Source organism: Vigna unguiculata, chromosome 7 (assembly GCF_004118075.2).
Source record: "Vigna unguiculata cultivar IT97K-499-35 chromosome 7, ASM411807v1, whole genome shotgun sequence".
Taxonomy (NCBI): domain Eukaryota; kingdom Viridiplantae; phylum Streptophyta; class Magnoliopsida; order Fabales; family Fabaceae; genus Vigna; species Vigna unguiculata.
The window spans coordinates 31,264,776-31,280,158 of record NC_040285.1 but is presented as its reverse complement, the minus strand read 5'-3'; the positions used below and the strand labels follow the sequence as shown (position 1 = coordinate 31,280,158).

General features: G+C 31.8%; 2 protein-coding genes across 2 annotated transcripts; both read left to right on the top strand.

Moving 5' to 3' along the window:
* Positions 1-720: 720 nt before the first annotated feature.
* LOC114191607 lies at positions 721-7,655 on the top strand. Its single transcript, XM_028080889.1, has 5 exons — positions 721-1,015; positions 3,808-3,928; positions 4,162-4,598; positions 5,124-5,442; positions 6,408-7,655. The coding sequence occupies exons 1-5, from the start codon at positions 981-983 to the stop codon at positions 7,473-7,475; spliced, it is 1,980 nt and encodes a 659-aa protein (XP_027936690.1). The 5' UTR covers positions 721-980; the 3' UTR covers positions 7,476-7,655.
* A 3,432-nt stretch (positions 7,656-11,087) lies between these two features.
* On the top strand, positions 11,088-13,941 carry LOC114192594 (RING-H2 finger protein ATL8-like). The gene is made up of 3 exons (XM_028082367.1): positions 11,088-11,705; positions 12,269-12,366; positions 13,295-13,941. The coding sequence occupies exons 1-3, from the start codon at positions 11,547-11,549 to the stop codon at positions 13,719-13,721; spliced, it is 684 nt and encodes a 227-aa protein (XP_027938168.1). The 5' UTR covers positions 11,088-11,546; the 3' UTR covers positions 13,722-13,941.
* The last annotated feature ends 1,442 nt before the right edge of the window (positions 13,942-15,383 follow it).

Genomic DNA, 15,383 nt, shown 5'->3' with positions numbered 1-15,383 from the left:
ATTTAAAATATTTTAGAAAAGTAAACTAATATTCTTACAAAATTAATATTTAAATATAAAATATTTAGATTTTAATATTTAAAATGTAATAAAAATATTAAATATTTTATATTTAAATGTAAATTTTAAAAATGTTAATATATATTTTTAAAATTTTAACAATTATATTTTAATAATATTTAAATAATTATATTATATTTAACAATTGAATTAAAAATTATATTTAATTTATAATTAAATATAATAATTTATAATTAAATTTCAAAAATAATTAATAATAATGTCAAGTTTAAAAATTAAATTGTTCAATTTTAATAAAAATTAAGACTAAATTAAACTAAAATAATGAAGATTAAATTGAACAAAAATAATGATTTTTGAGATTAAATTAGACAAAAAGAAATATTATAATCACAAATTGACACGTAATACTAGTATTGACGCTAACACAATTGTGATTTGAATATTTTTTTTGAAATTAAAAAAATTTAAAAAATTAAAAAATCAAAAACACCTAAAGTCACGTGACATGTACCGTTAAAAAACATTCACTATTTAAAGTTTAGTAAAAAACATCAAATTAACTAAAATTTGATGAGAATAAAAAATTTAATTGAAAAAAAAATATCAAATTAAATAAAAAAAAGCAAATGTAGATTTAAACATTTAAAAAAATACCATTAAAATTTCTCAATATAGAATCCGAAATAACATTGATTATGAAGAATGAAAAGGAAAAGGAGAGAGAGAGTGGGAAGGAGAAGGTGATCGAGAAAAGATCCTCCCTTCGATGCTTCCCACCATCTTTCCGTTCTCTTCACTTCCTTAACTCACACCACAACTTCTTTCTCTCTCTCTATCTCTCTCTCTCTCTCCACAACTATTTTCTCTTCCATCACTCTCAATTTCACCATATTAACAATAATTCATATTTCTGGGGTTCTTCTCCACCACTTCGACTTCGTAGTTTGCCCAAGATCATGCAAAACTCCGTGCTCGATCCGCAAGATCAGAGGTATTTCCGATTTTCCCATGTCTTTCCCCTCTTTCTTGTACTGCTTTGCCTTGTACTTTCTTTTTTTGGTTTTCGGCTGTGAGTGGTGTTTGATGCTTTTGGAGTTTTTTTTTTTTTTTTCTCGTTTACTTCATGGGAAGGAGTTCGATGGTGTTCCTGTTTTCGTAGTGGCTTCGTGTTTTTAGTTTACCGGTTGTGGTTTGGTGCCTTTGTTGTATGATTTATTGTTTACCATAATTGTTATTTGACGCGTGAGGATTTTTTTCTTGTTTTTATGATTTGGTTGGACCCGACAATATTTTTAGTTTTGGCTTGGTTCTTCGGACATGTTTTTACTATTCGAAGTAATCCAGAGAAAGTTTAAGATCTACTTGAGATTTGTGAATCTAACTGTGAGGTTGCTCTATAGAAACGTATCGGGTATGTTCTTGAGAATTATAATCTTCTAATTCTAGGGCGTAGTCGGGGTTCCATTTGTCTTGGCTCCGCGAGTAGTTAATTGTTACCTGCAGATGGGTGAGAATGCTCTCTTCTCTGGGATTCATTCCTCAAAATTTTGGAACTCTAGGACTAATTGACTTCATCTATCCTCGGAATTCAAGTTTGAACCCAATTTTCTGGACACGTCTATTATAGTTCAAATTCGTAAGGAAAGGCAATCTCAGGAGACTAGCCTGGGGGAGTCTCACGGCGTAAATACCATGTTATGTTTTCTCGTAAATACCATGTTATGTTTTCTCGTTTTGGACATAAAGTTACGTATCCTTTCCATTTTTGGGATCCACAGTGGTCAACTTCAGCTGCGCACTCAGAATAGTCCTTCCCCTGGTCACTCCTTTATAAGCTGCCTCTCCCACTTTGCCCAACTCTCTGGTCTCAGCAAAGGTACTAGCTTTCATGGCTCACAAGCTGATGTAGTTCAAGGCTTCTAGATAGGGTTTCACCAAGGATTCAAGGATTAAGAGATGATCAATTAATAAACACAACCAATGAATGGGCTGTTTCTTCTGTAAGAAACCAGGAAAAGAAAGTTATTTATAATTATGGATTTATGACTCAAGGTAAAGGTCTGCCGTACAACTGTTGAGGTTTTTCTTTTATAGTGCAACCTAAGCCTTTCTAGGTTACATATTTTCCGGCCTATCTCTTACTCATTACCAATTGCAAAATGTAATCTCTTTAATATTACTTTTAACCCAAACACATTGGGAATCCTTGGACGTATAAATAAGCCTGTGGAATATAAAATAAAAATAAATATTATCTAAATTCTACCCATTGTCATTTACTTGAAGCTACCAATATTGGTGGCTTGTTTGTTTAAGCTTAATAAAACTAGAAAAACTTCTGTACTTATAGATTTTTTAAATATGTCTTTTAATTTCAAAGCACCTTTTATTTTAAAAGCACACTAACAGGCCCTAAAATAGCTTGAGACCAGTTATTCAAAACCTGTCTGGTTGATCCAATTCACCATAATCTGACAAACTGTGCTGGAAAGAAACAGAGAAAATGTAAGAACGTGAAGTAGTCAGGGAGAGAGATCCAAATCTGCAGTAGAAGCTCTGATTAGTAAATTGAAACTAGTGTCTCCGAATGATGAGAGCTTAAAGTCTGTTAGAAATATAATGACATTGTCATAGAATATTTTAGAACATCTTGGATAATCTCTTAGGATTTATTCTTCTTTAATACTTTGATTTATTTCCATAGATAGTTAAGGATCTTTATAATTATAGGAATATCTGATTGGAATCAGATTTATTGGAATGTGATTTAAAGGTATGTCATTTCATGTATCTAGGAATAGAATATCATATAATTATTTGTATTTATCGTAATCAGGTTATATAAAATGGGTTCTGTTGCGTTATCCATAGACACAGTTCTGATCATCTCTCCCATCTATTCTTTTTCTCTTTCTACAGTCTCAAACGTAACCCTACATAAGTCAGCTAGTTACAACTGTCAGAGACTGTTAGAATAGAAACCTAGTTTACTTCCCAGCTGAAAGTGGACGCAAACTTATGGTTGATGGTGTAGAGAATATAAAGCCCATATGTGAAGTGGAAAAAGTACCTCTGTATGTGTATATATCCATCTTCTGTCTGAATAACACTCATATGAGACACTGTTCAACCATTGTTCAACAGCTTATACCATCCAACATGAACCAGATATTTTACTAGTTCAATATCTAGTCCAGCTTTACAAATTTTAAGATAACTCTGCTAATAATTATTTACTTTTCTTATGCTCTTGCATTACAAATCCATGAAGAGAGCTCATCCCCCAAAATGCTAGCTTATTGGGTGGGAGAGTCTCATGACTTGAATACCACATTCAGCTTTTTTGTTTGCTAAATTCTGGGTATAGCATATTTTAGGACATTTTCCTTAAGGAAAATAGTCTTAAAATAAGTGGACATTTTCTTTGGCTGGGGAGAAGGACTGTTTTTCTTTCTATTTAATGTGTTTGAACTCCTCTATTTTCATTTTGTTATTGAACTTCATTGTTATTTTTCTTTAGCTGGAGAGAGAGAGAGAGAGGGAGAGAGAGAGAGAGAGATTGGAACAAGGCAAGGCACTGAGAGGAAATAAAGGAAGGAAGGATATAAGTTTATAACAAGTCATCTTGAAGGCCCTTCCTCCCTCCAAATTTAGTCAGCATAAATTAAGGAATAGTTATTTAGGATTTTTCAATACTGACTTAGCATTACAATCAGATTTCTTTTATTTTTCTTCTCTATCAGATATTTTTTGAACTGTATTAATTAAATGTGTGTCACTTAGGATTGCTTCCTGTACGGAGGATTCAACTGCAATGACTATTGAGTTCCTGCGCGCAAGATTGCTTTCTGAAAGGTCCATCTCAAAAAGTGCTAGACAGAGAGCCGATGAACTGGCAAAAAAGGTATGTTAAGTTTAAGTTTCCTATATTATGTAGTCAAACATGCCTGACCTTTTTTAGGGCCTATTTGGATACAGGTTAGAAGGGGAGAACTTCTCTGCAAGAAATATAGAGTTCTTTTCTTCTTCTTTTTTCTTTCAGTACAGAAGCTCTGAAAAGCTCTTTTAGCTTTGTACCCAAACTGGCCTTTAATGCTCCCTTTTTGGCACTAAATGTTTCTCCACTATTTCAATCAGGTCATGGAATTGGAGGAACAACTAAGGATGGTGATTCTTCAGAGGAAGATGGCAGAGAAGGCCACTGCTGATGTTCTTGCCATTTTGGAGAATCAAGGGATAAGTGGTGTTTCTGATGAATTTGATTCAGGCTCAGACCTTGAAAATCCTTTTGATTCTAGTATGAGTAATGACTGTTCAAAAGAGGATGAGGGGCCTATGAACTCAAAAGGAAGACAACATGGGTCAGATGAAATGTCTGGTTCCAATGTAGATTCTTCACTAGGATCCAGTAAAAGTTTGTCATGGAAAGGACGCCATGATTTGTCCCATTCTCTTGAAAAGTGCAAGACCAAGACTACTAATGTGAGGAGGCAAAGCAGTTTTTCATCTTTTAGTTCTTCACCAAAGCACCGCTTAGGAAAGTCATGTCGCAAGATAAGACATCGACAACCCAGGTAAGTCATAACCTTTACTCTTTCTGATCAAATTTGTTTTTATCTCCATTTATGTGACTATGTTCCACAGAGAACAATGCTGTTTTCCTGCTTGTTGTTCTTATTGTTCTTATTGTCTGTATGTGAGGTAACCGACAAATAACAAAAAATCTGCTTGTTTCTAGTTTAGACTTGGTTCCAACTCATAGGCTTTGGGCCTCTAAATTTCTAGGGTTATATAATACCTGTGGTTGCTCAATTACTGTCTTGCAATGAAAACTGATTTTTAGAAAAACTGTGCCTGTAAACTTGGTGTTATTTTGATAAATTATTGATCCCTCCTTTTTGTTTTACATCTTTTAAGGAAGTGTCTCAGATAAATTCTCTGCTTGACAGTGTTTTATTATTTTAGTTTTGATAGTCTTGTCCTATCTGCTCCAAATTCATATATGAATAACCCCTGAATGTAATTTGCATGTTTCTTCTCTTGTAACACTTGTCTTCCTAATTGCTTGTGAAGTTGATAAATATGCTGTGTTTTCCCAGGTCAGTTATGGAAGAATCTAGAGACAAGTTTGTCCAAGTTAACTGCCAAGTAAATGAACTTGTATCCTCTTCTGAAGAATTTCCAAATTTCCAAGATGGTGGATCTGACATTCTTAAAATAGAATCTAAAATTCAAGAAGAGAATGGATCAGAGGCCAACCTACTTAGCAAAAATCGTCACATAGATGGATATGGAAGAGAGAAGGAAATGGAGAAGGCTATTGAACACCAAGCCCAACTTATTGACCAATATGAAGCAATGGAGAAGGCTCAAAGAGAATGGGAGGAGAAATTTAGAGAGAATAACAGCACAACACCAGTATGTATGATTCGCCTAGACTTACTATATTCTAAGTGTTTTTTCTTGAAACTTGGTGTTTGGTTGTTGCATTTATGAAATTGCAGGAAGGTAGAAATGATTTTCGGCATAGTTTGACATTAAAACAGAATTAGCGGCTATAGTTTGACGTTAAATATCTGTTAAATTCAAATTTAATTAGAAGTGTAGTTTACTGAATAAAGCTCTTGACCAAATAATCCTATGGATGTTTTAACGAAAGTTAATGCTGAAGGTTGAAGATGAGTCTTGTATCTCTTATTTTGACCAATGTATTTTGTGGTTGTCATATATGGTCTGTTTGGTAGAGAAGGGAGAAAGAGTAGGTGGAAATAAATTTGGTGAGTAGAAGTAAGTGAGAAATAAAATAAAAAATTAAATGTCTTTGGTTGAAGAGAAATAAAGAACAAATGAGGAGAGGGATATAAAGAAGCTTAAAAATGAGTTAAAAATAGAGTAGAAAAATGTTGCTTAGACCACTTTTTAATTTCTCTTCCCTGTTTCTCTCACCAAACACACTAACTTAACCATCCTCTCAATTTCCTGTCCTCTCCGACCAAAAATAACAAGTACCGAAGTACTTCTTAAATAACAGATAGGAAAACTGTTTTTTATCCAAAGATTAAAGTAAGCTCACATGCAAAACTATGTAAGACATTTCTTTTTCAAAAAGGATGTAGAGAACGAATTGAATGAAACACATGTATGAATCTCGGTTTGATCAAAATGTTTGAGGTAGAGTGTTTGTTGTCTATTATGTGTCCGATTTTTAATATGTATGCTTCCACTGTATTAAACAAGTAATAACAGGTAGTTCATGTTATTTTTTTCTATTAACCTTGTGCATCTAATGATTTTATTATTCAAAATAGGTTATTTACTGCTTTCTAATTCCATGTAAAATTCACCTGAAGTGTCAAACTTATTTTGGACCCTAAATTATTCAGGATTCATGTGATCCGGGCAATCAGTCAGATATGACTGAGGATAAAGATGAAGGCAAGGTTCAGATTCCATATGCTGCTAAGGTGGTTACCTCAAAGGCTGAAGAGAGCAAAGGAGAACCAAGAGGTGTTTGCTTATCAGAAGAAAAATTCAAAGCTGGGGACAGAGAAATTATGCCAAAAACACATGATGATACAGATGGTTACAGAAACCAGAAAAGCACCACTTTTAGCACTTCTGATTTGCTTGGTCAAGAAAACTCACACTCCCCACTGAAGGAAAATCAGAATGAGAGCTTGGTAAATGGCCAATCTCCGTCTTCTGATACGAGCCATCTAGATCCAGGTAGGCATAGTTATTCTGATCTCAGGCCTACTCGTTCCTTTCCAACTGATATTCATGGTGTCCAGCACCAAAATGATGCTTCAGAAAACAAAATGGATCTCTATGCATTAGTTACTCGCGAACAAACTCACAAATTCGATGGTGTTCTTGAATCTCTTAAACAAGCTAGAATATCCCTACAACAGGAACTCAATAGATTGCCAGTAGTAGAGGGTGGGTACACTGCTAAACCGTTGCCTTCTGTGAGTAAAAGTGAGGATAGATTTGACATTCCTATTGGGTGTTCTGGTCTCTTCAGACTACCAACAGATTTTTCTGATGAAGCAACAGCTAGATTCAATGTCCGTCATCCAGCTGCTGGATTTGGTTCAAACTATCATCTTAATGGAACCATGTCTAGAACTTCTGATGGTCAGTTTTTAACCAATCCTCCTTACTCTGGCACAATGTTGAGCCTATCTGCTGATGATCAAGCTCTTTCCACCCGATACTTGGAAAATGGGTCAAGATTTAGTTCTAATAAGTCCCCTTTTGACCCTTTCTCAAACGGAGGTCCACTCTCTTCCAGTAAATACTCGTATCCCACGTTTCCCATCAATCCATCTTATGAAAATGCAACACCACAGATGCCATTTGGTGATGAGGTTTCAAGACCCTATTCAAATAGCACTGTTGGGGTTCCTCTTGCAAATCGTTTCTCATTTAATGGCGATCATTTAAGATGAAACATGTATATATAGTTTCATTAGGTTAGCAACTAAGCTTGGTGTAAAAATAATGGTTTTTATTTGTTATGTACTTTAAGGTGATTCTCTGTATTCTCTTTAGTTGTCTTGGGAAGAGATTTTTTTGTGGCAAAATACACTCTTAATTCTTCCATTAATCTGGACTGTTTTTACTTTAAATGCCGAACTGACTATTTATTGGTCATCAAGATTTTGTCTGTCGTAGATTTATCTCTAGATTTGATAATTTTAAACTGAGATTGGATTTGATGATGGGAAACATGTTTTAGTGTGTTAATCTTACACAGTGATAGAAGAAAATGGAGGGGATGGAAGAAGGGGTTTTTTGAAACCTTTTTGTTTAGTTCAATTTTTAGGAGAACAAATTTCTTTCTCTTCTATGTTGTGTTCCCCTTCAATATTGGAAGAGGAAGAAAGAGGAGGTTAGTTAAAATATTTTAAGTATATTGATAAAAGTAATTTTATTTATCCTTTAAATCCAAAATTACAAGAATATGGATAAAAAAATATTATTCTTTTAACATTTTCTTTTCTTGAGAACCAAACGAGAAAAAGATTATTTTGCCTCTTTTTCCATTAAAATTTCTCTCCATTCTACCGCACACAATTTTCTACTAAAAACATCCCACCTCTCCCTTCCATTCGTGTTCCCACTTCTAAAATGTCATCCCTTCTCCCATTGTTGAATTAAACATATTCTTGGGTAAGTTGAAAACAAAATATGAATTGAGTTTAAATTATTGAATGTAATTTGATGTGATTAAATTAATCGAGTGTCAAAACCATGGGTCTGTTTGAATAAAAAGGCACTAGTGGTTGAGAGTTTTTCTTCTAGAAATATAGACTCTTTCTAGCAGGAAATTTCTCCAAAGTTTCATACTTTCATGTTAACACACATTGAAAGTGTATCAAAGTAAAAGAAGGAAATCGATTTTGATAGAGACTTACACAGAAAACTTTCAGTGCATCTGAAAAAAAAGAGAGAAAGTTAACTAATTCTTGTTTATCGGTTTGTTCTCTTGGAAGGTATGAAAGTCCATTTTAAAAGCCCCCCATTCAATCCAAACTTATTATGTAATTGCATTTATCTGGTTTTTATCACATTATTAGTGCACAGTATTACAAAAACTCAGCCTTGGTAACAAAAGCCTGTTTCTCCAACTCTTATTAGATACGGGATCTCGAAATATTTTACTCGTATTAAAACATATATATCTTAAATAAATAATTAGATATTAACGAACAATTTGATAACAGATAATAAATAATAAATTCAATAAATAATCAATTTTGTTAAAATAAATTCTAATCATAACTAATAATATATTATAAAATAAATTTTAAACTTAATTTAACCTTTAATTAAACTTTTGTAAGATGATATTATAAGGTTTGAACCGAATATAAATTTGCTATGATTTATTTGTAATCGATATTAGGAAAGCTTCTGGTTCCGCCACTTTGTCTCCCTAAGAACTTCCTCCTGAGTCCTCACCCATCACCCCCAAACCCTGTCTTAGAAAATTTCAACACCCTTTTCAGCTTTACTTCCTCCATACTGACAAAAGCAACCCACAACATGTTTTTTTAAATCACTTCTCACTTTTCTTGCTCCAAAGTCATGATTGAAAGAAAAGAAAAATATTGATATGGAAATAGTTTTAAAATTTTGATATAAATAAATAACAAACCTATTTGTGAGTAACAACAAGTTATTTAGAAATTAATAATCTTTTAAATTAAACCAACAAGAAATCCATAGGAAACTATTTGGGGGAGGTGAGATTGTTGATTGTCAATAGTCAAAGCAGATTAGTTATCAGGTCCACACCTATCAGTTTCCATCATTCTCTATCTGATACATAGTTTTTTTTTTATTTGAATAACAAAAATCACTAAATTATATTTCGTCACATTTGTTAGAGATTCATTGAGAATTTTAATAACCTTTTGTCAAACTTACTAAAAACTGGAATGAATGATCCTCAACCCAAGTGGAAAAATATGGGAAGGTGTGACATCACTCAAGTACAACTCAACTTCTATGAATAATACAGTTATCAGACTTATTTTGTTCTTTTCTTTTCAAAAATAGTTTTCTAAAATTATATGATAAAACTACTAAAAAAAGTGTGCTGAATAACATGAATGTATGTTAGAGGATAAATATAAAAATAACCATTGAGTAAATAAATAACATTTCAAATTATGAGGGTTTTAAATTTTGTTAAATATATGTTTGATTTATTATATTTTTTTTTTTAAATTAAGGTTTGTTACTGCATTTTAAGGTGTGGTCCCTCAAATTAGAGGAATCAAACTTCAAGTTTTTTAAAGTTAAAAAAAATGTATACAAGAATAGATGAGTGCAGATTGGTGAAACTGAAAAAGGAGGCCATACATGTAACTATCACATATAATTTCGTAAAGAATCTTTCATGTATTAAATTCTAACTTGATTCTCACCTTATAACCACTCTCTGATTTAATTAATGGAGCAATTATTCGCTTTCTGATCAATTAGTTTATTATTCAATTGTTTAATCACCATCCTCTTCCTTGATTGGATCAAGACAAGAAAGAAGAAAAAAAAAAAAGGAAAACCTTCTTCTGTGATCGGAAAAGAAGGGAGAGAAAGAATTTCAATAATTTACTAAAAGTAGTAGTAATACTGCTTACTAACTTTTTTCTTAAAATTTCCAAAAATAAAAATAGAACACATATTACTTTTTGGAAGTTATCATATTTGACTCGACATCATATACATGAAACTTTTGTGTATACCAAAAAAATTGATTTTATAATTTTGTTTGAATTGACAAGAGTAGAAAATGAAAAAGAAGAAGAAGAAGAAGAATGGTAGGATAAGGAAAAGTGAAATTGTTCAATTAAGAAAAAAAATATGAGGAAATTAAATTAAATTTAATTATATATTAACATATTTAGAAAATAAATCTTTAAGAACACTTTAATTTGTTTTTTTTTTCTGAAAATGTAAGTGAAATTTAAAATATAAATTTATCATAAAACTTTAAAAGTAAATTATATTTAGAAAGAAAATGTTAAAGTAAACATAAAAAATTAAATTAATTAACTTATTGTTTTTTTTTCGTTTTTTTTTCAATTTTACCTTTGTCATAATATAAAACGTATACTAACAAAGTAATAAATTTATTTATTGATTATTTTAATGCTTTTATTTTAATTATTCATTTTATCATATATAATAAAATATATTAAAAAATATTAATAATATTATTTAATTACAATTGCAAACACGATTAATTATATATACATAAATAATAATTAAACATTTACAAACATGGGTAATTAATTATACATATTGATTAGCATATTATTTTCATATTATAGATTTTAAAGTTTTTAGTTTTTAATATATTTTCTTTGTATCTTTTATTATTATTTTTACTTCCCATATATAAATCCAATTTAATTTATATGAAAAAAAGTTAAATACCATCAATTAAATTAAATTTGTATAGTTCATTCACATCTCCTTGGTCAAATGTAAATTAGATGATAATATAAAAATATTTATGTTAGCACAACACTCTTCTTAATGAAGTAAAAAAGTCTACAACACCCCAGTGAGTCATCATCCTTCATCTTCTTTGTTCCATAGCCAAAGAACAGTACTTCAAAACTTGATTTAGATCTAAAAAATCTTGATCATAGCAATCATTACCCTTAGATCTTTCACCCCTTTCTCACTCTCACTCTTCACCAACTCACCCACCATGCCTTCTAGGGTTTGCTTTCTCTCTGTCTCTGGGACAATACAACAGTCCCAATTCTCACCCTCTCACACCACCATTATCTGATTCACCTTTCACCTCCATACCCACCCAGAAAAGCATGCATCTTTAGTGCCAGCGCGTGTAGCTCACTTCGGATTCTCATCTGAAACCCATGGAGGAAGTTGCTGGCGGTGTCTGTTAGTGTTCACTGTTCAACTGGGGCCTTTTCGGCTGGAATCTGAAATTGGAGGGTTCTTTATCAATTTGGGATTTTTTTTTTTTATTTTGCAAAATGATTTCTTCTGGGATTAACCTGGTGATGACTGTGATTGGGTTTGCGGTGAGCACCATGTTCATTGTTTTCGTCTGCACCAGGCTCATATGTGCTCGAATTCACTTGAATGCTGCAAGGAGATCCTTTCCTATTGTCTCCAGATCCAATCTCAGCATGGTGCACATTTTTTCAGTTTTCAAGTTAATCTTAAAATTTCTGCTGTTAGTATCATTATTTTTTGGAGTTTAAGTTTTATCCACTATCCACTGTTGGCGTAAAAAATTACTCTCTCAAATAATTTGAAGTTATGTTATGACTCTCAAGGTGATTCATGTGAAAGTCAACAAATTTAGCACAATTTCTGTTAGTTGGTTGACAGAGTAAAAGAAATTTCTCCACTTTTTGATTAAATGGTCTATGCCCCTTATTTATATTATTTTTCCATTTTTGATACGCATAGACCATGCACATGGCAGTGTAAAGGGTTTTGCATTATCATCCAATTACAAAATATTTTTGTTAAATTTATAATAATTATCTTAAAAGTGATACTAATCATGACATATATATGGCATACAGATTTTTACACTTTACACTGATATAACATAGCAACTGAATTTTTTATTTATTTATATATGTAAATTGATGCAGTGCAAGCTTTGTGTTGTTTTCCTAATAAATATGATGTCATTTTATTTGAATTGGATTTATTATCAATTAGACCTTTTTCCCGTGTTTAGGTGGAGCGGGGTTCCCATGGTCTCGAACGCGTGACTGTAGCCAAATTTCCAACAAAGAAGTTCAGTGACAAGTTTTTTGCTGCAGCAGAAAATTCTCAGTATGTTTGAATATCTGTTTCTCATTTATATATTCATTACTGTATGATACTCTTATGGCAAAATAGCATAAGGTAGTTTATGCCTATTTCAGTAGTTAAGTTAAAAAAGAATTGCATGCACAGGAATTTGTAATGAAGGTGTCAATCCCATAGCCTTTTTCTTTTTTTCTGTGGTTTCTAATGGTAAGTCTTCTCCAAATAAGGTCATGTTAGGCATCAGTATGTTATTATGCATCAGTACGAACTTTGACATCTCGTATGTTCTTTAATTTGAAAACGTATGTATCTGTCATGACTCATGAGAAAGTTATATGATAATAGTTTCCATTGGCTAACTCTTGTCAGAGTCTTACTTAGATTGTTCTATCACCATCACTTTTGTTGTTTTCCTGCAAAAGAAGCTTATGATAGAGTGAATTTCTTTACTCTATACGTGTATGCCATGGGAATGGATCCTCTCATGACTAATTTTATCATGGCATAGTCATATCAACAAATCTTACAAAAACTATTTATGATATGAATTAGTTGTACTAATCTCCCACAAGATTTGTCTACTAACTACCTCTTGTCGTAATGTCTGGAAGGTTATTATATACTGATGATCCTTTAATAACCTTGACACATTACGACAAAAAGACAGTTATGTAGGCAAAACTTGTGGGATGACAGTGCCATCTAATCATACCACAAATTTGGAAAGTTAAATACAGCTTCGGAAGTGGTTGACCCCAATGGTTTCCTATAATTCTTACAAAGGATACAAAATGGTATGAAGTTTTTTTGTGTGGTTTATGCTGTAAGGAACTTAACTGAGGAGAGTGCTTTAGGTTTTCTCATGAAGTTTCACATATGAGATTATTGATAACATTTCTCATTCAGATAATAATCTCCTTGTTTTGAACGTTCAATTTCATTGTTTTTGTAGATGCACAGTGTGCCTCTCAGAATACCAAGGTGAGGATATGCTGCGTATTCTCCCTTTTTGTGGACACTCCTTCCATGTGACCTGCATAGATCTATGGCTGCAGCAGAATTCCACATGTCCTGTTTGTCGAATATCGTTGCGCGAATTTCCAGATAGAAAGTGGTTAATGCAACCCTTGTTCAGCTCTGCTTTGCAACCTGGAATAGAATCCTTTGACACGCAACATTATCAGTGTATGATGGATGATAATGGATTATCATCAAGAACCCCTGACAACCATGGGGTGAATCCTGTAGAAGAAGATCATTTTCCATCTGAGGTTGGTGGAGCAGTTTCATTAGACAACATCATATGTTTAAGTGAGGGTGACTTCGTTAAAGATGAAGGGAAGAAGCATGTAGAGAGTCCATCAAACTTCCAGAATTGATTGTTTTCATGGAAATCATAGCTTCACTATCATACTTTCAAATCACACATTTAGTACAAAAGTTACTGGATTGAAAATGTGAAATGCTTTAGCAGGTTGAATGGATGGTTAATATCTTTTACTGTATATATAGCAGAGAACACCCCTTCCTCCCCTGAGCCGCTTTTTACTGTTTCTCCTATCTTGTCGTGAAATTTGGAAATTTGGATTATTTACTGAATTTTGTGTCGATTTTTTCTTGAGTTTTCAAGATAGACATATAGACACTGAGTTTGATGTTTTAAAATATATTAAAAACTTTTTTAATATACAAATGTCATTGCATTTTGAAAGGATTAGTAGAAACAGTACTAAAAACTCAACAGAGAATCTAGATTCTTCTAGAATTTGTTGATACTAAATAGTATTTCAATTCTATCTCTATTTCTCTCTTTTCCCTTTTTAATTGTAATTAGTTGAAGATCAGGTGGAGCTTTAGCTGTGTTCTTCCCCAACAAACCTTTGTATCAATTCAAGCCATGCTGTTCAATTAATGTATCTTGACTTCATATCCAACAATTGACTTTTGTAACAATAGTTTTTTTAATCAGGTTCAGTTGGTGATTTTTCTCCTTTATATTTTAAGGAAGGTGCCATAACTATGATCCATAGTTTCTTGTGAAAATATAGTTGTGACTGGGGAAAGGATCAATCTAGAAGAGCGGTTTTAAAGGGAGGAATCACAAACTCTTTTTGTGGGCCTCTTCACTTTCTTTTGTGATACGGGTGGAAAAGATTTTGTTTAAATAAGTTTGGCATACTTAAAGTCTAAACCTAGTTTACTTGCTAGCTATAGCCCTTTTTAAGCTTAACCACATATTAGATCAACATTGTTAGAAAAACTTATTTTATGTTGAATTTTTTTGGTTATGATAGATTCTAAAATAGTTTAATAGACTGATAATGAAAAGAAAAATCTATATAAAATAAATTATAATATATAAACATTAAAAGTGCTATTATTACTTTTAATAATGATAAGTTGGTTAGACGGTGTTGTAGGGTCTAAACTGTCTACAAAATTAAATCACATTTTAATAATGAAAAGCACGTATTCAGATACATCTTAATCCAAGTTGATATGACATAATCTATGCCAATTATGTTAATATTGATGTAGATTAAGATTAAAGAGATACTTCTTATGTATATAAATATTTTCTTAAATGAATATTATTTATTTTAAATAAAATATTTTACTTTAAAAAATAATTGATCGATCAACTTTGGTCGTTAGACTTCTTTTTCTTGAATTTTATACCCACATAAACTTTTTTTTTATCCTAGTCCGTATGGATCAAAGTCGAGTCCCGTAGGTAGGCCTGAGCAAAAGTGTTTAAACCGTACGAAACGATAAAATTCGAAAAGGAAAAAAAGAATTGGTTAGTTGTAAGTAAATTCGATTTAAATGTGTAAATTATATGGATAAATGCGGAGGTTGGATATGGGTTGGATTAAACTTTTGAATAATGATAATTTTATTTTCGTTTTTCTTTAATATATTATTTCAATCATCGTTCAATTATTTATTTTTAATTTTTATAATAATATAATGTGATAATTTAAAGATAATTAAAGTAATGAATTAAAAGTGATAAAAAAATAATAGGTCAAAATATCAAT